The sequence below is a fragment of the Trichoderma ghanense genome (genome assembly GCF_004382785.1).
Source record: "Trichoderma ghanense strain CCMA-1212 chromosome Unknown scaffold_5, whole genome shotgun sequence".
In the NCBI taxonomy this organism is placed as follows: domain Eukaryota; kingdom Fungi; phylum Ascomycota; class Sordariomycetes; order Hypocreales; family Hypocreaceae; genus Trichoderma; species Trichoderma ghanense.
Genome location: NW_027395668.1, coordinates 974837 through 997603, shown reverse-complemented (window position 1 = coordinate 997603; position 22767 = coordinate 974837). Strand labels below are relative to the sequence as shown.

The 22767-nt window shown below is 55.1% G+C and overlaps 11 protein-coding genes across 11 annotated transcripts; 5 read left to right on the top strand and 6 right to left on the bottom strand.

Moving 5' to 3' along the window:
- Nucleotides 1–144: 144 nt before the first annotated feature.
- On the bottom strand, nt 145–783 carry CCMA1212_005302 (uncharacterized protein; the record flags this gene model as incomplete). Its single annotated transcript, XM_073702567.1, has 1 exon — nt 145–783. The coding sequence occupies one exon, from the start codon at nt 781–783 to the stop codon at nt 145–147; it is 639 nt and encodes a 212-aa protein (XP_073558848.1).
- Nucleotides 784–1471: 688 nt separating this feature from the next.
- Nucleotides 1472–1792, top strand: CCMA1212_005301 (uncharacterized protein; the record flags this gene model as incomplete). Its single annotated transcript, XM_073702566.1, has 1 exon — nt 1472–1792. The coding sequence occupies one exon, from the start codon at nt 1472–1474 to the stop codon at nt 1790–1792; it is 321 nt and encodes a 106-aa protein (XP_073558847.1).
- Nucleotides 1793–1794: 2 nt separating this feature from the next.
- Nucleotides 1795–2079, bottom strand: CCMA1212_005300 (uncharacterized protein; the record flags this gene model as incomplete). The annotated part of the gene is made up of 1 exon (XM_073702565.1): nt 1795–2079. The coding sequence occupies one exon, from the start codon at nt 2077–2079 to the stop codon at nt 1795–1797; it is 285 nt and encodes a 94-aa protein (XP_073558846.1).
- Nucleotides 2080–3738: 1659 nt separating this feature from the next.
- Nucleotides 3739–4739, bottom strand: CCMA1212_005298 (uncharacterized protein; the record flags this gene model as incomplete). The annotated part of the gene is made up of 2 exons (XM_073702564.1): nt 3739–4595; nt 4670–4739. The coding sequence occupies 2 exons, from the start codon at nt 4737–4739 to the stop codon at nt 3739–3741; spliced, it is 927 nt and encodes a 308-aa protein (XP_073559114.1).
- An 865-nt stretch (nt 4740–5604) lies between these two features.
- On the bottom strand, nt 5605–7920 carry CCMA1212_005297 (RNA polymerase II subunit A C-terminal domain phosphatase; the record flags this gene model as incomplete). The annotated part of the gene is made up of 1 exon (XM_073702563.1): nt 5605–7920. The coding sequence occupies one exon, from the start codon at nt 7918–7920 to the stop codon at nt 5605–5607; it is 2316 nt and encodes a 771-aa protein (XP_073559116.1).
- An 18-nt stretch (nt 7921–7938) lies between these two features.
- Nucleotides 7939–8449, top strand: CCMA1212_005296 (uncharacterized protein; the record flags this gene model as incomplete). The annotated part of the gene is made up of 1 exon (XM_073702562.1): nt 7939–8449. A coding segment is annotated over one exon (510 nt), but the record flags the coding sequence as incomplete, so codon positions are not given.
- A 744-nt stretch (nt 8450–9193) lies between these two features.
- On the bottom strand, nt 9194–13014 carry CCMA1212_005295 (Condensin complex subunit 1; the record flags this gene model as incomplete). Its single annotated transcript, XM_073702561.1, has 5 exons — nt 9194–9364; nt 9426–11795; nt 11851–12116; nt 12172–12680; nt 12782–13014. The coding sequence occupies 5 exons, from the start codon at nt 13012–13014 to the stop codon at nt 9194–9196; spliced, it is 3549 nt and encodes a 1182-aa protein (XP_073559118.1).
- Nucleotide 13015: 1 nt separating this feature from the next.
- Nucleotides 13016–15168, top strand: CCMA1212_005294 (Cell cycle serine/threonine-protein kinase hsk1; the record flags this gene model as incomplete). Its single annotated transcript, XM_073702560.1, has 3 exons — nt 13016–13022; nt 13635–13982; nt 14042–15168. 3 exons carry the CDS (start codon nt 13016–13018, stop codon nt 15166–15168), a joined length of 1482 nt encoding a protein of 493 aa, XP_073559117.1.
- A 631-nt stretch (nt 15169–15799) lies between these two features.
- CCMA1212_005293 (uncharacterized protein) lies at nt 15800–16670 on the bottom strand (the record flags this gene model as incomplete). The annotated part of the gene is made up of 4 exons (XM_073702559.1): nt 15800–16018; nt 16183–16272; nt 16334–16442; nt 16639–16670. The coding sequence occupies 4 exons, from the start codon at nt 16668–16670 to the stop codon at nt 15800–15802; spliced, it is 450 nt and encodes a 149-aa protein (XP_073559120.1).
- Nucleotides 16671–17124: 454 nt separating this feature from the next.
- On the top strand, nt 17125–19977 carry CCMA1212_005292 (ATP-dependent DNA helicase chl1; the record flags this gene model as incomplete). Its single annotated transcript, XM_073702558.1, has 4 exons — nt 17125–17292; nt 17425–17871; nt 17925–18632; nt 18685–19977. The coding sequence occupies 4 exons, from the start codon at nt 17125–17127 to the stop codon at nt 19975–19977; spliced, it is 2616 nt and encodes an 871-aa protein (XP_073559119.1).
- An 880-nt stretch (nt 19978–20857) lies between these two features.
- Nucleotides 20858–22767, top strand: CCMA1212_005291 (Purine-cytosine permease fcyB; the record flags this gene model as incomplete). Its single annotated transcript, XM_073702557.1, has 5 exons — nt 20858–20862; nt 21010–21276; nt 21360–21527; nt 21589–21990; nt 22074–22767. The coding sequence occupies 5 exons, from the start codon at nt 20858–20860 to the stop codon at nt 22765–22767; spliced, it is 1536 nt and encodes a 511-aa protein (XP_073558988.1).

Here is a 22767-nt window from a genome sequence, read left to right as displayed (position 1 = left end):
AAAAAAAAAAAAAAAAAAAAAAAAAAAAAAAAAAAAAAAAAAAAAAAAAAAAAAAAAAAAAAAAAAAAAAAAAAAAAAAAAACTGTCCCAAGCGCCAGCTTCCATGAGGAGTAGAGAGGAAAATAAATCAATGAAACAAGCCGCTTAGACGCACAAATCCGTAGTGGTCCGTGTTCGCGAAGCAAGGAGATTGCCGTCCTTGCGAGCATCTTGCTTGACAAAAGTTGCTAGCGGACGAGAATTCGCAATGGTCTCCCACAAGTCTAGAAAGGCATCCTCCATGCCGTCGACAGTCGGGTCTCTGTCCTTGTACACGATTCGGCCCTGGGCATCCCTGACAACCTGCCCATGCTGATCCACGACGGGTTCGTTCAGGAAGAGGAAGAACTCGGGCCAGTCCCGCCAGGGCGACGTCTCCAGCGCGGTCCTCCAGATGCCGTCCGTGTGTGCGATGATGGCGTCTTCCCAGCGAGCCGTCATGTGAAGGCACTCGCGATACCAGTCCATCATGCCCTGCATGTCGGCGCGCCACCAGCCGCCGAGGATGGTGCCGCCGGGCAGGATTTGCTGCCTCGAGATGACCCAGCGGATGAGGGCGGGCCAGAAGACGTTTTGCAGCAGGTCGAGCTTCTGCTGGCGGGTGACGCCGAACTCGCCGACGCGGAGGACGTAGGTACGGTCGGTCTGGGAGGCGTATACCCAGTCGAGGTCGCGGTGGGCTGTGTCCCCGTCCATGGGGCTCTTGTGGATAGGATAAGGGATCCGATGAAAGTTGCCGTACATGATGCCTTCTTCTTCGTGTGTGCCTCTTTATCCTCCTCCTCTGCTTTTATTGAGTATTGGCGCTTCTTCTTCTTCTCCTTAGCAGTAAGTGAGATGACGGTCCATGAAAGGAGGATGGTGAAAGAAAGAATCCAGTGCCCAAGAGCACATGCGTATCAGTGGCGAGATCTGACTGCGCAGTTGATGCAGGAAGGGGCAAGATAAAGAGAGGGCCCCCCAATGCCCGACTGATTCAAAACCAAGTGCCGGGAATGAATCAGATATTTCAGGCAAAGACGGGGCCTGCGTCTTTTTTGTCGACGAGCATCAGAGCGCCACGCCCATCAGCCCATCTCGACCCTCAGCCGTCCAACAGCGCGCACCGCGGGCGGCAGGCAAACAAGGCAAACCTCCTGGCCATGAAACAAAGCAGAAAGGGTAGCATCAGCCAGGGTCCCCAATCCGGGGAGACAATGACGAGGGCCCCTATCATGCGTTGCGTCGATCCGCGACGCAGGGCAGTCCAAGCTAAAGCCGCAGGCAGAGAGCGGCGAACAACGGGTACGATCGGGTTGCAAGCGGAAATGGCTTGGCCAGACATTTGAGCTGTGGCAAAGTCGCGATATTAGTCGAAGAGCGGGGCCCGGCACGGCAGGCCAGCCAGCCAGCCATTGTGAAGCTCTGTGGTCCAGTGGGGACCCGGGACGAGATGAGGCTGGGATACAAGGGCATTGGAGTCTTGCTTTCATCGGATGTTGCGTTACATGGCCCCCAGGATGTGACAGAGAGAGCAAGCCAGCCAAGCAACCAAGCACGCAAGCCCGCTGCTGAATGCCGGCAGAGTCAGCCTGTGGGCGTTGAAAAACGGGGGGATCCGAGAAGACAGACTCCACACACCTCCGTCGTCGGGCAGACGCGCGGAGTAATACAGGCTCAATCAACAGGCCCAAGCACCATCCTGAGCGCTCGCGAGAGTCCCGGGAGAGTTTCACCTGCGGGAGGCTTCAGGTTCCGGCCACCAGATAGATAAGGTTAAGATGGACAGCTCCGATAGCCTTTGCCCACCATTGCATTACGCAGGGCGATGAGCAACAGAATCCAGGTCCGGGCTCGGATTTGAGTGGCCGACCGAGACCGACTAGGAGAATGTGGCTGCTGCGGCGCAACTTTTGGCCTGTCTTCAACCGTCTCGTCTGCGGGAACGAGGCCAAGGATGGTGATGCCTAAAAGAATGGCCAGGACTGGGGTCTGCGGTTGTGGTTGCGCAGATGATACTTGACTCTTGGAGGAAGAGACACAAGGTAGATGCCGTGTCATTCGCCCGGAAACTGGGCACGGGCGCATCAAGGGTCAGCGGCATTGCATGTGCATCTGTCCAGTCGTTGTCCATGCCTGCTGCTTCTCGTCCCGTCTATCGTGTCCTTCGTCCGTCTGTCGGTTTGTTGAGTCGTTCATGAGGGGTGAGTCCAGATGCTGTGTCACGGTTGGTAGCTTCCATGGATGAGGAAACCCAGCGCAGCAGATGAGCCCACCCGTCGGACAAGAATAGCCGAGGATAGCGATGGTTATGATGAAGAGGGACGCTTCAACCTTGGGTTGGATGAAGCGGAGAGGTATTAATCAATCGTACAATATCTTTGCTAAGCAGGCAGGCGGTTGCCAGAGCTTCTTGCCTCCTAACTACTGTATTACCTTATTACAGTACGGGTACCTTGGGAGTACCGACTCGCAGCAATGCCCCACCATGAAAAGTGCATTATGTAATCAGCACCTCCAACCTCTGGCGAGGCTCTCGCGGAAAATGGCCCTCACCAGCAATAGCTTCTGACGCCAGAAACGACCTCGAACCTCCCCTGCAGACGGCGCGCAGCAGAGGTATCTCGACACATCGATTGACTACGCGACTCTCCGATTCTTGTGCGCAGGCTCGCCATTGACACCGCCCTAGCCTCACTCCCGCCTCGACCGCAGCCGAAACCGCCCATCATGCCTCAAGACATGCCCCCTCGGGGCGGGTACGAGCCCGTCCAGTACAAGGTGCGTTGCGACAGGATTGTTTGGTGCTGGTAGCGATTATTTGGGGCTGTGTCTTTGTTCGGAGCCGCGGAATTGGACTTGGAGGCGATGATGCGCATGGGAGGAGGAGGAGGAACGGCGAGAACTGCACCTATCGTTGGACAGAGAGATATAACGACTCGACACCTACGCCACACTCGAAGCAATGGACAAGGCTGACACTCCTCGTCTAGCGAAACCTCCCCGCCAAGGGCTTCCGACCGGGAATTATGCTCCTCGGCATGGGCGCCGTCATGGGCTACGGCTGGTACAAGCTGATTGGCGGCATCCGAGAGGCCAAGTACGTCCTCCTTCTCAACCTCCCTCGATCCTATTCCGGCTTCACAGTCCCAAGAAGAGCTACGAAGCAAACTAACTCCATTCACCTTCAGTGAGCTCGCCCGCGAAAAGATGTGGGCGCGAATTCACCTGATCCCCCTCCTGCAGGCCGAAGAGGACCGCGACCAGGTGCGACGATACCTGGCCGACCAGAAGCGTGAGAAGGAGCTGCTGGGCGAGAACACAAAGGTCTACAACAGCGACAGGTTCGTCTCGAAGAATGGTACCCGTGTTGAGGCTCTTGGATGGTTGGCTAACTGAGGGTTTAGGTTTGTGCGGCCGACGTTTGCCGTGGCTCCGGCTCCTTCGAAATAAATCAAAGCAGGCGAGGACGAAAAGATGCGCTCAAAGGAATGGAAAGTTTTGTATATATGCTTATGAGGATGTGTCCACCTGTCGTCAAAATCGACTCTACGGACAAGAATTGAGAAAATCCGAATCCAAGAAAGGTCGCGGCGAACATCTTCTTGTTGCAGTATTATGCTCACAGATAGGCCCTCGACGACTGTCCATTTCTGTCTAACGCACAGTCAAGCATCTCAAGTTGCTAATTACATATTTTATTCTAACAGCACCGCCTGCTCATGCCCCCTCGACCTCAACACCAACCTCCTCCACCGTCCACTCCCACAACCTCCCCGCCAGCTCATCACTCCTACACTGTGCACTCCCAGCATGCGGCCTCCCAACCGGCTCAAACAGCGCCGCCGTCCCCATCCTCCCCCTGACATCCGCCGCCGTCGCCGCCCAAAGGGTATTATACGCGCCCTCCCTCGGCGTCAGCATCCCCAGCGGACTCATCCCCCACGTGAGCAGCCCATCCAACACCCCCAAGCCCGCAATCATCTCCGTCTTCACCACGCCAGGATGCACCGCAACGCTCGTAATCTGTGGAAACCTCTTCCCCAGCTCCCGCGCGAAAAGCACATTCGCCAACTTACTCTGTCCGTACCGCGCCCACTTCCCAAGCAGCAACTTCTCCTGCTTGGTCTTCAAGCCAGCGAAATCGATCCCATTGAGCGGATGCGTAAAGTACCCCAACGACGTCACCGCCACAAAACGCACATCCGCATCAGGGACTTCTCTCGCAGTGCGCAGCATCACAGGGAGGAGACGCAGGAGCAGGGCTGCGTTGCCGAGATGGTTCGTTCCGAACTGGATTTCATAGCCATCTTGTGTGAGGCCGGGTGGAACGGCGAGGATACCTGCGTTTGCGATGAAGATGTCTAGGCGGTTGTGTTTGAAGTGTGTTTCTGCTGCGAGGCGGATACTTTCGAGGCTGGAATGGTCGCAGGGGATGAATGTGATCTCTGCGGGGGAGAGGCTACTTTGGGAGAGGACTTCGGTGGCGGCGCGTGTGTTGCGGCCTGTGAAGTAGATGTGGGATGGGTTGTGTTTTGCGAGGGCTAGGATGGTTTGTTTGCCGATGCCGCTTGTGCCTTTGAGATTGGTTAGTTTGTGGTGTGTGTGTGTGTTTTTCAGGGGAGGGGAGGGGGAGGATGGAAGGGCTTGCCTCCGGTGATGAGGATGACTTTGCCGGCGAGGTTGGGCACGTCCGTGTCGGGGTTGTATGAGAGGCCCATTGTCGATAGTCTTATATACGACAGATATGACACGAATGGAAGGTCGAGCATGATGTCGAACAGTATCTCAGGTGAATGGGGTTCAGTCGTTTCACTCTCAGGTCTCTACAAGAACTCTACTCATACCATTCTCAGTCCATCAATTTATAGTCAACCGGAGCATCGAACCTCTCCATCAACACGTGCACTGTAACCGAAAATCCGTCTACCTTCCCTCTTTCTCTACTCCCATTCCTTGATATCCCATGTCCGAGCTCATGTTTTACGGAATTGAAGAAGTGGGTCGCCGGAGGGACTTCATACCGGCGGAGCTGCACTACCAAATATTATCCCTGCCTGGTGTTTGTTTGGTATGATTGATGTTGGTACGGGATGATTAGTTGACGCTGGGACTCCGTTCTTGGTCAAACAAACAGAGCCTGGTTTGATGCTAATGAAGCTTCGAAAGGTGTTAAAACATTCATCTTTGCCGAATTGGCTGGCCGTAGCATCATTGTCATCATCACATTGTCGCTGACAGCGAGTATCCCCGTTTCTTTGCAGTTCTTTGCATTGCCACAGGCATCTCAAAGCGCTCAAGGCTCAAGCCGTTTCTCATACATAACAAGTCCCAACGCTTCCCCTTTCTTGGTCAAAGAACGGGGGTATCCTCAGTCACGCATCAACCACAAGCAAACGAGAGAGAGAGAACATGGTCAGACAGAACCTGAACAGAAAACAGATAAACACCGTTGTCACCCCAGTTTCCCAAACGCTACTCTAACACAAAACGGTTAATAAAAGTGCGCCGGCCAGATGTTTCTTATTGCGGTAGTTCGGTATCATCCCCCAAACGCCCGCGCCGTGCAGTCCTCAACGCCAACTTCTAACTGCCCGCGGCCTCGAGCCCCAGCAGCAGCTCCCGCTCCAGCTCGTCAAACTCCGCCAGGCTGTCCCCCTCTGTGCTTTGAGCTGGAGGAGCTGCGTCGCTACTAGCGTCCGCCTCGCCGTTCGGTGTATGTACAGCTCGCAGTGAAGAAGCCCCCCGATTTCGTGATACCCGCTGCTTCTTCGCCAGCGCACTCTCGCCCACTGGATTTGGCCCTTCTCCGTCAGACTCCATGGTGGATTCTCTGTCTTTGCGCTTTGTGCCCCGTTTCTCCGGGTCGTCAGAGTCGTCGCCCTCGCCATCTGTAGTCTCGCTGTCGTTCTCCGCATCCCCGTCCTCGTTCACGTCCGCTTCTTCATCTCCTTCGTCATTACCATCGTCATTTGTGTTTCCATCTTCGTCGTCGTCATCGTCGTCGTCATCGTCCAAGCCCAGAAACTCCTTGAGCTCCTCATCAAAATCACCCATGTTCATAGAGATACCGGCATCTTCCATTTCGGCCGCGCTGGTTTCCGCAGTGTCCTCTGACCTCTCGCGGTCCGCATCAAGAATGGGCATGTAGTATGGGCTTTCGTCCAGCCTACGCCATTGACTAAGGCAGTCTGCCAGCCAGCTCTGGTTCACAATCTTGATACTGGGGATCTTAGCCGCCTGCTGCACTTTCTTCGTTCGCGGCCGCGCTAAAGAAACCACAAGATGCGTGACTCTCGGCGAGATGCTATCAACGACCTGGGCCCCGAAGCTTTGCGCCTGCATTCCAATTTCAGACTCTTCGATATTGACTCCCAACGGCACGAGACCTGACAAACAAATGACGAGGCCCGACAGAACGCTAGACTTGAGCTCGTCCAGTATATCGCCCACGTCCGGAACAAGCGACAGATCCACCCCATCGTCAGGTTGGGACTTCCTCCGCGCTTTCGTATGCCCTGGTGGATGTGTCGGCTCCGACATTTTCCTCTCTGCCCGCCTCCTGTCGTACATGTCGTAAAACGCAGCATGGAGATCAGTCAGGTGGTCTTGCAGGGTGACGAGTTCTTCGTCATCGTCATTCAAAAGATGCTGCCTGTGGTGAAAGTTTGATGATCCGTCACCTTCCGAGTCCTCCTTGTCCAGCTCCTCTTGCATATGCAGCAATGGGCGATCAGTCAGCTGCTTCTCCAATGTCTTCTCCTGTTCCTGCGTCTGAACCTTGAGGCTGGCCTCGTCGCCGCCTCCCATTCGGGCGAGCTCATCAAGTGGCGAAACCTTTTCTCCTGGCACGGCATTTTCGGAGTTTGGCAGCAGACCGTTTGTCTTTACTGGGGACGGCAGGATGTCCTGCCTTTTGGGCAGAAAGCTGGAGTTGATATCTCCTATCCCTTTGAAGAAGTCGTACGGTGCGACTTTGATCAAGTTCGGTCGGTTCATGGGCCAGACATCGGCGCGGTCGTCAATAATGACGACCATGTCGGTACTGACCGGGAACAACCTCTGCAAGCTCTTGGCCGTGATGCTTCCATTCTCGTCGCGGCTGATGACACGATTCCCAAAGAGCTTCTTGTCGGGATCCACAATACGCGCAATGTTGAGAGCGTACGCGCGGGTTCCCATGGTATACACGTGCAGCTCATACTTTGCAGAGACAGCTTCCAAGAATTCCTTCAGGCCCGGCCGCAGCTTGATGTAGTACGTACACCCGCTGGCCAGGCCTCTGGGCCCGTCGTCGTTGAGCTGGAAGCTCTTGACATCTTTGACGGCTTCGTGGTTGGGGTTCGTCGGGTCGCGCTGCCACTCCCCAATGGTCGGCTCGATGCACGCGTGGATAATGGTCTGGTCCAGGTCGACCACCAGACTCAGTTTCCGCTGGCGCAGCAGGCGCTTCTGCGTGTCGTGCTCCGCCCGCTTGGCAACGTTCTGGCTCACCATCAAGCCCGTCTGGTCGTGCACCATGTTGATCATGGCCCGGTCCGTGTCCTTCTCTTCGCTGGCCCAGTTGATCTCGGTCATGTCTGCGCCGCAAAGGCTGCATAGACCCTGGATCTGCACCTCGTGCCCGCAGGCTTCCTCGACGGTCATGCACGGCATGTCGGCCGCTATCGTCTGGCCCTCGGTGATGCGCCACTCCTTCAGCGTGCCCTCGGCCGGGCTGTCGAACTCGGTATACGTAGTCTCGTCCACCCACTCATCGTCGCTAATCTTGCGTCGCCAGCTGAACTTGTATTCTATGATCGTCTCCTGCTTCTTGATCGGCTCGCCCGGCTTCTTGAGGAGCTTGGTGATGACGATGGGATAGTGCAGGCGCGAGCCCAGAGAGACAACCTTGTCGTACATTTTCTGCTGCGCGACTCGAGGCTATCTCGGGCTTTGCGCGTTGTCGTACCTCCTTTTTTCTTCCCTCTTTCTTCGAAGCTCGGCAAAGCTCCTCGAGCTCCTGGGTGGCGCGCGAGCGATGGCGACGGACAGCCGCAAGAGCAATTGGAGCGTCAATTGTTCGCCCCCCAAGGCGATACTAAAACGCTTCCCCGTGCGCAGTCCTAATATCAGCAGCGACAATAGCCAAGCCCATGGCCCTCACAGGCGCGAGAATCGAGGAGACGGTTCGCAGGTTAAGGCGGGCGGAACAAGGAGCTCGCGGCGAAGCGCAGTGGCAAATGCCGGGACACGGATGCTGTATCGCCAAGACAAGAAATGCCTGAGATTACAGCACGATAGCAGTGAAGAGATGCTGGTATTCCGATGGCTTTATTGCCCGATAGCAGCAGCGGTCTGTTATGGCGGGAGATGGTTAAAGGTCCAAGTTTCTCGTGCTGGTGAGGGTGACGTGACGCAGCAGCTGCCCGCAAGCGTTGACTTCAATTGAGAGCAAGCTGAAAAGCTCGGTACACAAGTACCTGTACCAAAGTCTCTTCCATTTTCGCTGAGTCGGAGCACGCGCCCCACCACAACTTGAACCCGCTTGCTTCTGTATCCGGCTAGAGCAAGCGTAGGTCACGTGGCAGCTTTGCGTTATCGATTTTGGCTGCGACTTCCTTTGTTTTGGCAGAGTGGCGCTACAGCAAAACAGGCTAAAGCAGTTATGGCTGCGGCAAGTTCCGAGAGACTCAGAAATGCTCCGAATCTGTCTTGGGATTTTAGGGTAGGTGAAGGTTAGGTATACAGACGATTCCTACATATGTAGCCTCGGCTTCAACATGTCCTACCTGAGAATGGAGGGCTCCAATCTCTTGTTTGGATACAGGGATATATATACTTCTCATCAACCAATTTGAGAAGTCGAGAATCTTTGAATAAGAGAAGACCACTATTTAAACAATAATGTCTGAGGCTCAGGATACATACAAGCTGTTGCTAGCCTGAAGACGACCAGTACCTTATATAAGCTGTCGTTTGCCCGCAGTTTTATCCTGACTTCATGTTGACCATCTTCACGCCATCTCCTAAGAGATCTAAGCTCGCGGTGATTGCTCAGAGACGGCAGCATTTGAACTCATATCGCATTGCATTCATACATGATCCGGCACGAGCATCATTCTGGCCCATCTATATACAAGAAACATATACGCCCACACAGACACTCCACGCTTCAGACCAAAACGACAGACACTCAAGCAGCGGCCTGCACAATCTTGAATCCCTCGGAAATCAGCTTTGTAATCTCCTCGTTCTTGTGCTGCAACAAGCCCAAAGCAAAGGCGACATCGTTCCACTGCCGCTCCGTCTCGCAGCGCGCAAGCCTGGCTGCGAGCTTCTCTGACAGCTGCTTGGCATGCTTGTCCTACACGAATCGGCTTCGTTAGCGGTTGCGTACTTTGTGATTGTTTCACCAGGCGTCTTACCTTTTCAACAAATCCGAGGAGGAACCGGATGATGCGCCTGAAGCTCTCCTCCTCCATGTCACCCGCGCTGAGCAAGCTAAACATGTCCACAAAGTGGTTGTACACCGCATTGTCCTTTGTGCTGAGCTCCGTAAAGAACATCTTGGCAAGATCGGCAATCCGCCTGTCCTCGTCCTCCATACACTTGGCCATCTCGCCCAGCTGCCCCTTGACCTTGACTTGGCCAGCCAGGATCAAGAACGTCAGCGTCATCAGGCACGTTCGCTTCACCGACACATCTGTATCTGCCAGGCGCCGGTACAAGAAGTCCGTGTTTTCGTCAATCAGGTGATTGAAGCAGACCGCCATGTCACCCAGCGCAATGACGGCATTCGATCGGACCGTGGCGTCGGGAGACCGCTCCATGATTGTGATGAGAAGTGGGAGGTTGGTCTCGCAGTACTCGGACGACACGCACATGAGCTTTGCGAGGCACAGTGTGGCTGCCGCCTGCAAGCCCTCGTCTGCGTATGTGGTGTTGTTTGCGCAAATCTCCGACACGAGGGGCCCAAACGTTGCGAGGAGTGACGTTGGCCCGTACAGAAGCTCCCGCTCCCGGATGTGCGCCATGGCCTCTGTAAAGTCATCCTCCGTCGTGCCGCCGATGAGGTCCAGCTCGTCCGCGTCCTCCTTGTCCTTGTCCGCCTTGGAAGGCGCCTGCTTCTCCTTCTCCTGTTTTCTACGCTTAAAGTCCAACTCACAGAGCTCAAGATGTACAATCTGCTTGATTGCGACCTGACCAACGATGAAGAGGAGCTGAGAGAGAGCAATGGCATCATCGCGCTTCTTCGGCTTCTCCGGCGACGCTGGCATGGCACCCGGTGACCTGGGGTCCGCAAACTCAGGCGGCGTGTGCTGATCTCGCGAATTTGGTCTGGAACTGGGGCGGCCAAAGACCTCTTTGGCCTTGCGCCGGATAATGGCCGAGCAAAGGATGTCGGGATGCTTGGAGAGGGCGTATATGGCGTTGATGGCCTGCTCTGCCACACCATACCATTCTTTGCTGTCAGAGGGCACGTCCGTTATGGCCGCTAGTCGTGAACAGACCGCATGGTCATTCGGAAGCCGCGAGAATTTGGCGGTTGATTCCTTGGCTTGCCTTCCCGTGGGGTTGATCCGTCTCAGGGCAATGCAGGTATACTTGGCCAGCTGCAGGTCATTCCGCCCGTGGGCTCCCAGTCCGGTCCGGAGCATCGTCTCGATTTCGCCCACTGCAATCTCAGGGATGGCCGATGCAAGCATTCCCAGCACGATGATGGCGCCCCGTCTTTGCGTCTTGGAGATTTCTCGTTTCTGAACGCCGTACACCTGCCACAGCTTGGCCACGACGGTTTCGTGAATGACGCCGCCTTTCATCATGGTGGCAAGCAGCTGTTCAAGCGAAGTAAGTTCGGCAGGCGTGGCCCCAAAGGTCAAGCTGATCATGTTGCGCGCAATGTAGTTGGCGGCGTCGTTGGGGCTGAATGAGTCTGGCGCCTCGAAGAATAGTCTCCTGTAGCACTCGATGAGGTGTGTCTGCACGCCTTTGCCCTCGTCGCTGTTGCCCTTGGTCCAGATCAGTCTCAGCATTCGCCGGATGCCGACCTTGTTCTGCTCAATGTTGTAAGCGTCGCCAACTTCGAAATAGTCAATGGCCTCGATGACCTCGCTCTTGTTCCGAGACCCAAGAAGCTGGCATATGAGCTCCGTTGCGTCGTGCAGCACGTCGATGAACTTGAGGGCCTCGTTGTAGTATCGCCTAGTGAGAGTGAGCTTTTCGATCGCCTCGCTTGTAGCCGCTTCCGCCTGTGCCTTTTGAACCGCTTCGAACACCTCCTGATCCGTCATTTGCCGGGGCTTCTCTGGGGACGCGACTTGGGTAGCCTCATCGAGGAGACTGTGGTCGACTGTCGCATCCGCCAAGCCAGGGATGCCGGGTGGGGGTTTCAGCGCGTTGAGCTCTTCGTCAACCTTGTCGAGGCGAGCCTGCCACTCCTTTCGTGAAAGCTGAGCGCCGTGCATAACAGTGAACGGGTGAGTCTTGATGAGTGTGCCCAAAAGCTTGATAGCGTTGCGCCTCACGTTGCTGCTCTTGTCTTCGAGGCTTCTGCAGGCAAGTTCGGCAGCCTTTTGCCGTCGCTTGGGGAACTTTTGCTCAAGCTCACAGAGCTTCACATATACCTGCAGCACGCGGCATCTTGCGTACGGGTTAATGTCGAGAAAGCGCTCTTCAAGGACGTCAAAGAAGGCGTTGAGCTGGGACTTGTGGTTTTCGCTCCGCTCTTCTTGCCTGCTGAGATAGGCAATCATGTTGCCGCAGACCTCGATCAACGCGCATCGGAGGGTATATGACTGGACGGTGGTTAGCTCCAATCGTTGCACTTTGGACGGCTTTGGGTATAATCACCTCGCTGTCGAGCTGCTTGGCTAGCATTGTCATCTGCTTGATTACCAGCCTTGGAGCAAGCTCTGATAACTTTGCGATGAATGCAGAGACCGACTTGGGTCCTCGGGTATCGTTGGAGTTGAATTCTTTGTTGCTAATTTCGCGCAAGACCTCGTCGGTGAGCTGCGGATAGTCGTATGTTTCGGCCAGGATGTGGAGGAACTCTGCCATGGGCTCTGAGAGATGCTCAAAGTATGTCAGGTTCTGGATAACGTTGATCTGTGCGGCTGCGGTTCATGTCAGCTAGAGGCATCTTTTGGCAACAGACGAGGTATCACATACCATAGCCATGGCCGTGGTGCTTGACCGCGATGCAGAGCACCTTGAAACAATGCATCTTGATAGTCGTTGCCTTGACCCGTTGCTCGTTTTCCAGAATCATGTACACCGGGCGCGTCAGCAACCCGACAAATGTATCCCTCTCACTCGTGGTCAGGAATATTCTGGAGAGCTTGAGCTTGAGGGTCTTGCACATGATTTCCAGTGCGCCCTGGAGCTGTGATGCCGAATCCCAGACATCATCTCTCTGCGAAGCCGTCTTCTTCGGCTTCCCTCGCCCTCTCGCCACTGGCGCCGCGGACGACTTTTCGGCTGCTTTGGTCTCGACGGCGGCAATGGTCCACTGAAGCAGAAATCCGTAGATCTCGAGAAGTTGCTTGTGATGCGCGACTGAGTCCTGCTCATCGGGCGATTCGATGTCGTTGTGCACCGCGTCCGCTTCGGCGCTCAGGCCGCTCATTACCAGGTCGAACACTTTGCTGAGGATGTGAGCTGGTATATAGGGGGTATATCTGTTGTTGAGCCACCAGTCAGCTGCCAATTCACACATTCTCCTCCTCGCCCCAAGCTCCCCGTCCTGTCATCTTCGCAAAGGGTATGCCGTGAGTCGTACTTGAGCAGGAACTGTAATGAGTCGATGTTGACGGCCCGCAGGATGGCATCTGGGTTGTCCGCAACCGCGTCGATGATGGGGTTCAACACAGGGTTGATGACCTGGTTCGTGAGCGCCTCGGGGTCATTCTCGCAGTCGAACAGCGCGGCATCTGCTTCGGGCGTGGGAATCGTCGCGGGATCGGACATGTAATGCTTCAGCGCATCGTTGATGTCGAAGCTGATGGTCCCCATGATGGGCGGTTTCTGCGCCGAAAGTTGGCGGGGTGTCGCGCTGGGTATCGATGGGTATAAAGATGCAAAGACAGCCAGAAGATGAAGCTCTATGCAGTCGGCTGTCGGGCGGTTGGTTCGAGATTCGGCCAGCTGAGACTCTGATGCAGCGCTGCAGCCTCGCCCTGCTGCTTCGTAGTTTTTGCTGTTTGGGTGCTTGTCGCCACTGCTTCGGCCGCGGATGGATGTTCAAGTTGTTTGTGCGGCAGGCAAATGGCGGGGATGCATCTTCGGGCCCTTGGCAACCAATCTGTTTATTTTCTTTGGACGCGACAAAGCTTCCGACTGCCCTGGACGCCCCGCCATGGCGCTGCTCTGGCGCGTTTCCAGCCACTGAGCAGCCGCTGCAGCTGCCCCGAAGCCGCCGGAAAAGCCCCTCCACAGGCCCTAGAAGAACCCAGCCAGCACTTCGCCGGGACCTGCATTGGATTCGCTGCTGCATGATCTCAGCGTGGTAGAGCTTTTACACGGCCTTTTTGTTTTGTTTGTTGCATCGCGGTGAAGCCCAATTGACTCTCAGCATTGCCGCTTTGCTGTATTTCTTGGGAGATAAAACGCCGTTGAGCTTGGACGGGATACAGTTTTGCGCGTTCCCACGCCCCAATTCTTTGGAGGGAAGCCGGCAGCCATGGCGACGGCGATGGTGCGGCCAGTGGAGGACGCCTTCGATATCCATGAAGATGCGAGAACAGAGGAGACGGAGGTCATGGTGGACGAGGACGATGTAGACGGCCAGGACGCTGCTACAATTGGCGAACCAGAGGTGGAGGAGGAGCCCGAGGAAGAGGAAGAAGTCGAAGAGGAAGAGGAAGAGGAGAGCTCGGACGAGGAGCAGGTCGAAAGCAGTGTGCAGGCCGACATGGACAGGCTGCAGCAAGACTTCCCCGGGTTTCGAGATCGGTATCGGCTGATCAAGCGTATTGGCGAAGGTGTGTCAACCTCCTATGCTAATATTACGTTAAGTCAAGTGCTTACTGTTGTTCTTTAGGTACGTTTTCGACCGTCTTCAAGGCCGAGGACATTCACTACGACCGATACGACAACAGCTGGGATCACGAGGACGACTTATCAAAATGGACGCCTCCTCCTCTCAAGGGCCGCTCGAGCCATTCCCGTTCTCCTCGGAAGCGAGCGCGGTATGTTGCGATAAAGAAGATCTACGTCACGTCCAGCCCGGCCCGCATCCTCAACGAGCTGGAGCTGCTCCACGACCTACGACAATGCCCTTCAGTCTGCCCTCTCATCACCGCCTTCCGCCACACCGACCAAGTCGTTGCCATCCTCCCCTACTTTCGACACGGTGACTTCCGAGCCTACTTCCGAGAGATGACGATCCCTGACATCGCCATCTACCTCCGATCGCTCTTCACTGCTCTCAAGAGCGTACACGAGCACAAGATACTCCACCGAGACATCAAGCCTACCAACTTCCTCTACGACCCCACGACCCAGCACGGCGTCCTCGTCGACTTTGGCCTGGCCGAGCGAGAAGGCACCGACAGCAAGCAGTGCCTGTGTCACGAGACGAGGGAAACGCGGAAACATCGCCAGGCCTCCTCCGTCTGGGCGCAGACCTCCATGACCACCCAGCCGGGCTACCCTAAATCCGACACGCGTCCCTCCCGCCGTGCCAATCGCGCGGGAACTCGAGGCTTTCGCGCCCCCGAGGTGCTCTTCAAGTGCACGGAGCAGACCACGGCGATCGACATCTGGTCAGCCGGCGTCATACTCCTTACCATACTGTCCAAGCGGTTCCCATTCTTCAACTCCGCCGACGACGTCGAAGCCATGATTGAGATTGCGACGATATTCGGAACCAAGCGGATGAAGGCGGCCGGACTGCTGCACGGCTGCGTCTTCGAAACCACGATACCCACCATTGGCCAGCAGGGCTTCACCATGGAGAAGATTATCCTGTGGAGCACGTGCAGGACCGAAGACAAGCCATTGACCCCCGACGAGAAACTGGCCATTCGATTTTTGGAGCGGTGCATGGAGCTGGACCCGAGTCGCCGCATCACGGCGCAAGAGGCCCTGGATCACGAGTTTTTGAACATTGGGATGGCGTCACAGGAAACTGCTGACGAAGACGAGGTCGATATGCTGCCAGCATGAACAAGAATAAGAGACCTCTGTAGGATTAACATGATAGATAATGACGACCGTTACGCATTAGCTGGATTTGGACATGCATGATGAAACGAACAATGGGACCCCCTCGGCCTTTTGGTACAGGAATGGACCAACATGTGCTAGAAGATCATGTACGGTATATGACGGGTTTGGGTTGATATCGGCGTCTTGGAGCATGACTATATTGACTTTGGGAGCTACTAGAGCGGGCAGGTAGACAATGGCTGAATCTTGAAACCGGATCCATCCCAGTAGGTGAAGCATTCCCTCACTTTCACCTCCGACCGTGTGATGCCGACCCTCGGAAACCAGGTGTTGACACAGGTCTCCCTCACCTTGCACAGAAGCCGAGATTGACGGGACCAGTGGGCGAATTTTTTAATTTTTCATTCGTTAACAAACTCCGTTCGAGAGTCCCTGATGCAATGCTCGTAGCCGACCAACCCAATCCCTTCCTGATCCCCAAAAAAAGAAGACCACTTGTCTCGGTATACATTTGGGGTTGAAAAGGCGAAGGGATTTCTATTTTCCACCTTTGAGAAAAAGTGCCCGGTTCCAAATCCACAAGCCTTACTCCAGCACACAACAGCATGTTGATTTTTTATAATGCCATTTACGCAACCAGCTCGACGACACCACCAGCCTCCTTGATCTTCTGCTCAGCGAGCTTGCTGACCCATCGTGCGCGGACAACCAGAGGGATTTCGGGAATGCGGCCCTTGCCGAGCAGCTTGGAGTAGCCCAGAGGCAGGAGGTCGAGGACGGGGACGGTGTCCTTCTTCTCGCCGGAGATGTAGGCATCACGGGTCTCGACGGGGACGAGCGACCACAGCTGGATTCTTCTCGTTAGCCAATTTGTTCCCTTTCGAAGCGGCCGACAAATCCCCTCTCTTTCTGGTATCACGCAGACTCCCCGGCCAAATCTTCCACCAAATTCCTCTCCAAGAAACCAGAAAGAGACAGGGTATTCGTCGCGGGAAAGGATGTTGCAAGTACCTTGTCGAGGTTGATGATGGGGTTCCAGAAGTGGTTCTTCTGCTTGTGGAAGTACCGCATACCAACCTTACCGAAGTAACCGGGGTGGTACTGTCGTAACGGTCAGTCAATCTGCTTCGGCGCCTCTCGTCGTTGTACAGTCGGTTCGAACCTTGTCCAAGTTGGTGCGGTGGTGGTGCTGACCACCAGCCAGACCACGACCACCGGGGTGCTTGCGGTGCTTGCCGACACGACCCTTTCCGGCGGAGACGTGACCGCGGCTATATGGCGAGAAAAGAGCGACATGTTAGCCTTCCATTGCAGCTTGGCAAAATCTCTCCCTCCATCTCGTCGTCGTCATTCATCGCGCGCCGTTCCAGAGTTCACCAAGACGGCAGTGCCCTCAGGAGTCCGACAGCCGACCGACAAACGTTCATCCAGGGTCATCCATTCATCCAGGCGGGCTCATCAACGTACTGCTTGCGGGTCTTTGAAGTTCGGGTAGGCATGGCGACGGTTGTGGTGTTGTCGCTTCTCCGATGTGTTGCGTCGAAGGACTTGAAAGTGGGTGGTGATGTTTTTGCGGCCAGCGGCTTTGGCACTTGCTGCTGCCCCGGAAAATTGCTAGGCGAGAGGGCAGCACAGCCCTAAGCCCGATTGTGATTTGCGCAGCCGCACTTGAATTGGATTGTGCATTTGCAATCACGTGCAGAAGAAGCCCCACGTGCTTTCGCGGCAGGGCCGTGGGAAGGTGGTTATCGCACTTATCGGAATGCGGGGCGAATCAGACCAATTACGAGTTGGCGCTGTCTCATTTAGGACAATTCAATGCCACTCTCACCGCCTGCGCGCCGGCCTTGGACGCGCTTCAACACCAGCTATTCAACTCGATGATGCCATTCGCATCGTTGAGCGAGCAGAGCACGTGATGAAGAAGGGTAGCAAAATGAGTCAAGTGACGAAATGGCCATGACGGAGCAAGTTGAAGGCATTACGCACAAGCTGTCGAGCCTTGATTTCCACCATCCATATACGCCTTATGACGTCCAGAATCAGTTTATGCGGACAGTGTATCAGGTCCTGGAGACTGGCAACGGACAAGTAGGGATTCTGGAAAGCCCAACTGGAACTGTAGGTTACACCCCCCGGAGAACTGGCCAGTGCATCCTCAATATCGAATAGCAACCTTGCTCGACTGGCCTTGGACGTAGAGGAGGGTGTCATTTCCACAAGCTCGGAGACACTTGCTGATGGCCATCTCAGGGCAAATCTCTCTCGCTCATCTGCGCATCTCTGACGTGGCTTCGGAACCACAAGGCCACCAGGCAAGAGGCAGCGCTGCAGGAAGCAGGAGAGTCGTACAAAGATGAACCAGCCTGGATCGTTGAGCAGCTCCTATCCCGGAAACGGAATGAACTGCTGCGGCAATGGGAAGACAGGGAGAAGCGCCTCGCCTCTTTTCGGCTGAAGGAAAAGGCTCAGGAAGAAAGAGGTCGAAAGAGACGCCGTGTAGAAGACGTTTCTGCAGCCGTTGAAACCACAGCCGACGAAGATGCGGAATGGCTCCTGGATGCTGGTGATCATGAAGTAAGCGAACGAGATGCCCTATCCGGCCTGAGTAAGGAATCACGAGAGATACTCGAGAAGATTGGCCTTGGAGGACGCGTAAAGAAGGCAGATGACGATGATATACTTGAGGAGAAAGTCAAGGTGCGAGTATCGACCCTGCTCTCACCTCGCCTTATAGTAACCTCTCGCGATAGATCTATTATACATCCAGGACTCATTCGCAATTGTCACAGTTCATCTCAGAGCTGCGCCGCCCAGTGTTTCCGCCCTCGCTGCCACCATCCGTTGCAAAAGCGTCAGATGTCTCCCCGACAGAGCCCGTGAAGCTGCTACCGTTGTCATCGCGGCAAAAGCTCTGCATCAATCCAGCCGTTGCCCGCCTTGGGTCTGTCCAAGCCATCAACGACCGCTGTGCGGAGCTTCAACAAGCAAAATCCGGCACCAAATGCTCCTTTGTGCCCAAGGAGGAACTTCTCAGCCAAACACACCAGTTTCGAGACTCTGCCCTGGCCACCATCCCCGACATCGAAGACCTGCATCTACTTGGGAAGTCTCTGTCAGTATGTCCTTACTATGCCTCCCGCGTGGCTTTGCCGGGAGCTGAGATTATTACACTGCCATACCCGCTTCTGCTGCAGCAAAGTGCTCGCGAGGCTTTGGGCATCAAGCTGGAGGGGAACGTGGTGATCATCGACGAGGCGCACAACATCCTCGATGCGATATCCAATGTGCATGCCGCAGAGATTCAGTTGAGCGATCTCCGCAGGGGTCGACAGATGCTCGGAGTCTATGTCAAACGGTTTGGCAAGAAGTTGAAGGGGATAAACCGAGTCAACGTGGGGAGGGTTGGGAGGATCATTGACGGGCTCTCAGAGTGGCTTGAGGGGGCCCTGAAGCTCAAGGTATGGCTGGGAACAGAGCTATTCTGGCGATCGCCTGGCTAATTCTATCTAGGACGAGCATGGGATTGTCGACCCGAACGACCTAACGAGGCACAAAGGCATTGACCAGATGAACATCTACGAACTCATCCAGTATATACAGGAGTCGAAACTGGCCTACAAGATCGAGAGCTACGTGGCTCACGTCGAGAACGAGGGCGACAGCGGCAATCCTGGGCCTGCAAAAGCCGCCACTCCCGTCCTCCATACTCTCGTCTCCTTTCTCATCGCACTTACAAATCTTAGCTCTGAGGGTCGAATCTTTTACCAAAAGACTCACGGGACCACGAACGATGTGAAACTCACCTATCTCCTTCTCTCGCCAACCCACGCCTTCTCGTCGGTCGCCTCAAGCGCCAGGGCGGTAATCTTGGCGGGCGGAACCATGTCGCCATTTCAAGACTACAAAGACCAACTGTTTCCCACTCTCGAAGCTGAAAGGGTAACATCGCTCAGCTGCGGGCATGTCATCCCGCCGGAGAATCTCTGCGTCTGGACCCTCGCTTCGAGCAATCCCGCGTCGCCTCCGTTCGAGTTCAGTTTCAAGCAGCGAGGGAACAGGGAGATGATGGCTCAGTTGGGTTTGGCAATCTTGAACGTTTGCAACATTGTACCTGACGGAGTGGTTGTTTTCTTTCCGAGCTATGGCTACCTTGACGAGATCGTAAATGTATGGCAGCAACGCCAGGGGGAGAGCTCCCAAACCACATGGGATCGGCTCCAAGCCCGAAAATCGGTTTTCAGAGACTCCAAAGGGGAAACAAGCGAAGATGTGCTACGGGATTATTCCCAAGCGATTCTCGGACCCAGACCAGCCGGGGATAAACGCACTGGAGCGTTACTCCTGAGTGTTGTTGGCGGCAGGATGTCCGAAGGAATCAACTTTTCAGACCGTCTAGGACGCTGTGTGATGGTCATTGGACTGCCCTACCCAAACATTGCATCGCCAGACTGGAAGGCAAAGCTCGAGTACATTGAGTCAACGACCGAAGCCCGGCTCGTCAAAGAAGGACGGGGCAGCGGCGAGGCAACAGCACAAGCAAAGCAGGCGGCGCGGGACTTTTACGAAAACGCCTGCATGCGGGCGGTCAACCAGAGCATTGGTCGGGCGATCCGGCACCGCGGAGACTATGCGGCGATTATATTGGTTGATAGACGGTATGGCACGGATCGGATTCGGGGTAAACTGCCTGGATGGATTCGAGACGGGCTGGAGAAGGATAGTCACGAGAAGGGGCTGGGTGCGCTGATGGGGGCACTGGGTGGCTTTTTTCGAAAGAAGTCGCAAGCGAGTACTGGTGCGTAGAACTGCAAAGTATATATTGGTTCGGGATATCACGATGTATAAGCATACCCTTGCAGTCATGCGTCTTCTTATTTGGAGATGGAGTGCCAATGTCGAAGTCGTCTAGATACTTGTAGGGTAGCACTACGCGTTTAACCAGTTCAAGTTGCAGCACCGAGGATCGACCTGTGCACTCTGGGCTATGGACAGCATGATTTTTATTGTCTGGATTGAAGCATTTTTTGAACTCAGCATGATATAGTTTCCTTTATGCTGTTCTTATGTGTGTCTTTACAAGTCGCCTCAAGATTACCCGATGAAGCGTATAAACTACTTCACACTGCGAGAAGACAATTCAATCGGATTAGCACAGAGAGTCTCCAAAGTAATTCCAGAGGCTTATATACTCCCTATCACCTATTCATGAATTGCACCTATAACATCCCGTCACCACTTCCATTTGTATCTTGCATGTCTTGATATCAGGAGGGTGATGCTGATGCGCCAAGATTACATAATCCCACACGTATCTCTTCTTATCTCAACCCCAACCTCAAGCCAGGGCCAATTCGTACAGCACTAACCCTGTTCCTGTCCAAGCGGCGGAGTGGCTTGCAGGCAATCTCTTCAATCGCGTCGTTCATCGAATCCCCTCGATCGCCATCGCCGCTGTGATTGGACAGTGACGCCTTTCTAGTCCACTTCTAGCCTTGCGGATCATTGATGTGAAAATCTTTTTTTTTTCTTTGCTCCCTGGCTTCTGGGGTCTGAGGAGGAGGAGGAGGGGCGGAACCGGCGACCAGTGTCGGGGAGGCGAAATTTTGACTCACTTATTACTTCATCGAGTGCCAGACGTTTGGTTCCATCTGCTTCCTCTGACATTTCGCAGGGCTGAAGCGTCATGTTGTGCGGTGACATTTGACGTTCCTTTCGTCTCTCATTAAACATCTTTATCATTTGTGTGCTTGATTTTCCTTGGTCCACCCCGAGGTTGAGACTTCACAGGGCGAAAGAAAGTCTGAGAGCCGGGCTTATAGACGCCCCCGACTGCAGACATCAGACAAACAAACTCCAGCGCAGCAGCCGTTCCCACCCAACGAAAGCCGCACAGATGCTGGTGGATACGGTCGAGGCATCCGAGGTGCCCGTGAGAGAAAAGGATGGCCACCACAGCGACGACGAGTCGCTGCTCCACAAGGTCCTGCGAGCTGGCCGTGTCGAGGAGCGCGGCATCCTGCCGGTGCCCGTCGAGGAGCGCACCGCCACCCGCTTCTTCAACATCTTTACCCTCTGGTTCTCCATAAACACCAACATTCTGGGGTAAGTTGGTCTCGAAGAACTACATGTCGCGTACAAGTATACGAGCAAACCGCTGACCGAGCGCCCCTTGCTCCTCCGCGCAGTATCACGTTTGGCATGCTGGGACCGCTGGCCTATGGCCTCAGCTTGAGGGACTCGTCCCTCGTCATCTTGTTCTTCTGCATGCTGTCCACCATCCCGCCGGCGTTCCTCGCCATCCTCGGCCCCAAGACGGGCATGAGGCAGATGATTCAGGCCCGGTACAGCTTTGGGTAAGGACATCTCTGCTGTCGCATCAGCTCGAAAGAAGAGTACTGACGACGGTATTTTCAGCCGGTACATTGCATCAATTCCCGTGCTGCTGAACCTGGCGAGCATGACTGGCTTCACTGTCATCATCTGCATTACGGGTGGACAGTGTCTTTCGGCCATCTCCAACGGATCCATCAACGAAGATGCCGGCATTGTCATCATTGCCGTACTGTCTCTGCTCGTCTCGTTCTGCGGCTTCGGAGTCCTGCACGTCTTTGAGACGTATGCGCCCATCCCGGCCATCATCAGCATCGTCATCGCTACTGGCTGCGCTGGCTCAGGCCTCAAGAAGCAAGCCGCCCCTGAGGCCCCGGCTACGGCATCGGGGATCCTCAACTTTGGCATGATTATTGCCAGCTACCAGATCCCCTGGGCTGCTCTAGCGAGTGACTTTACCACTTATTTCGATCCCAAAGTTCCATCGTAAGTGGCCATAGCCCTCCGGATGTTCTTCATATCATACCATCTCAGAGCCTATGGAATGTTCAGTCCCTAACACTCGACAGCTGGCGCGTCTTCCAATACACCTACTGGGGTCTGCTCATCCCGACTGTTCTGCTCATGGTTCTCGGCGCCGCCGTTGCGGGAGCGATGCCCAACAACCCCGAGTGGCAAGAGGCCTTCGACCTGTACTCGGCCGGCGGCGTCCTCGCAGCCATGCTGTCACCCGCGGGCAACTTTGGCAAGTTCGTCGTCGTGATCCTGGCGCTCTCTCTGCTGGGCAACACGTGCGGAACCTTTTACGCCATCACGCTCAACTTCCAGACGCTGGCGCCGTGGCTGTTCAAGGTGCCTCGCTACCTCTTCTCCATCGTCATCACCGGCATCATCATTGCCGTGGCCATCACCGCCGTCGGCGACTTCTTCGAGAGCCTGGAGAACTTTGTCTCTCTCATCGGCTACTGGTCTGCGGCGTTTGTCGGCATCGTCATCGTCGAGCACGTCGTCTTCCGCCGCCAGAACTACGCCTCGTACGACCACGCCATCTGGAGTGACGCGAAGAAGCTGCCCCTCGGCATCGCGGCTCTGGCCAGCGGAGTTCTTTCATTTGGCTTGGTCATCCCCTGCATGGATCAGGTGTGGTGGCAGGGGCCCATTGCGAAGACGACGGGCGACATTGGGTTCGAGATGGCGTTTGCTGTGAGCTCGTTGCTCTACGTGCCGCTGCGGTACGCTGAGATACGACTTACGGGGCGGTAA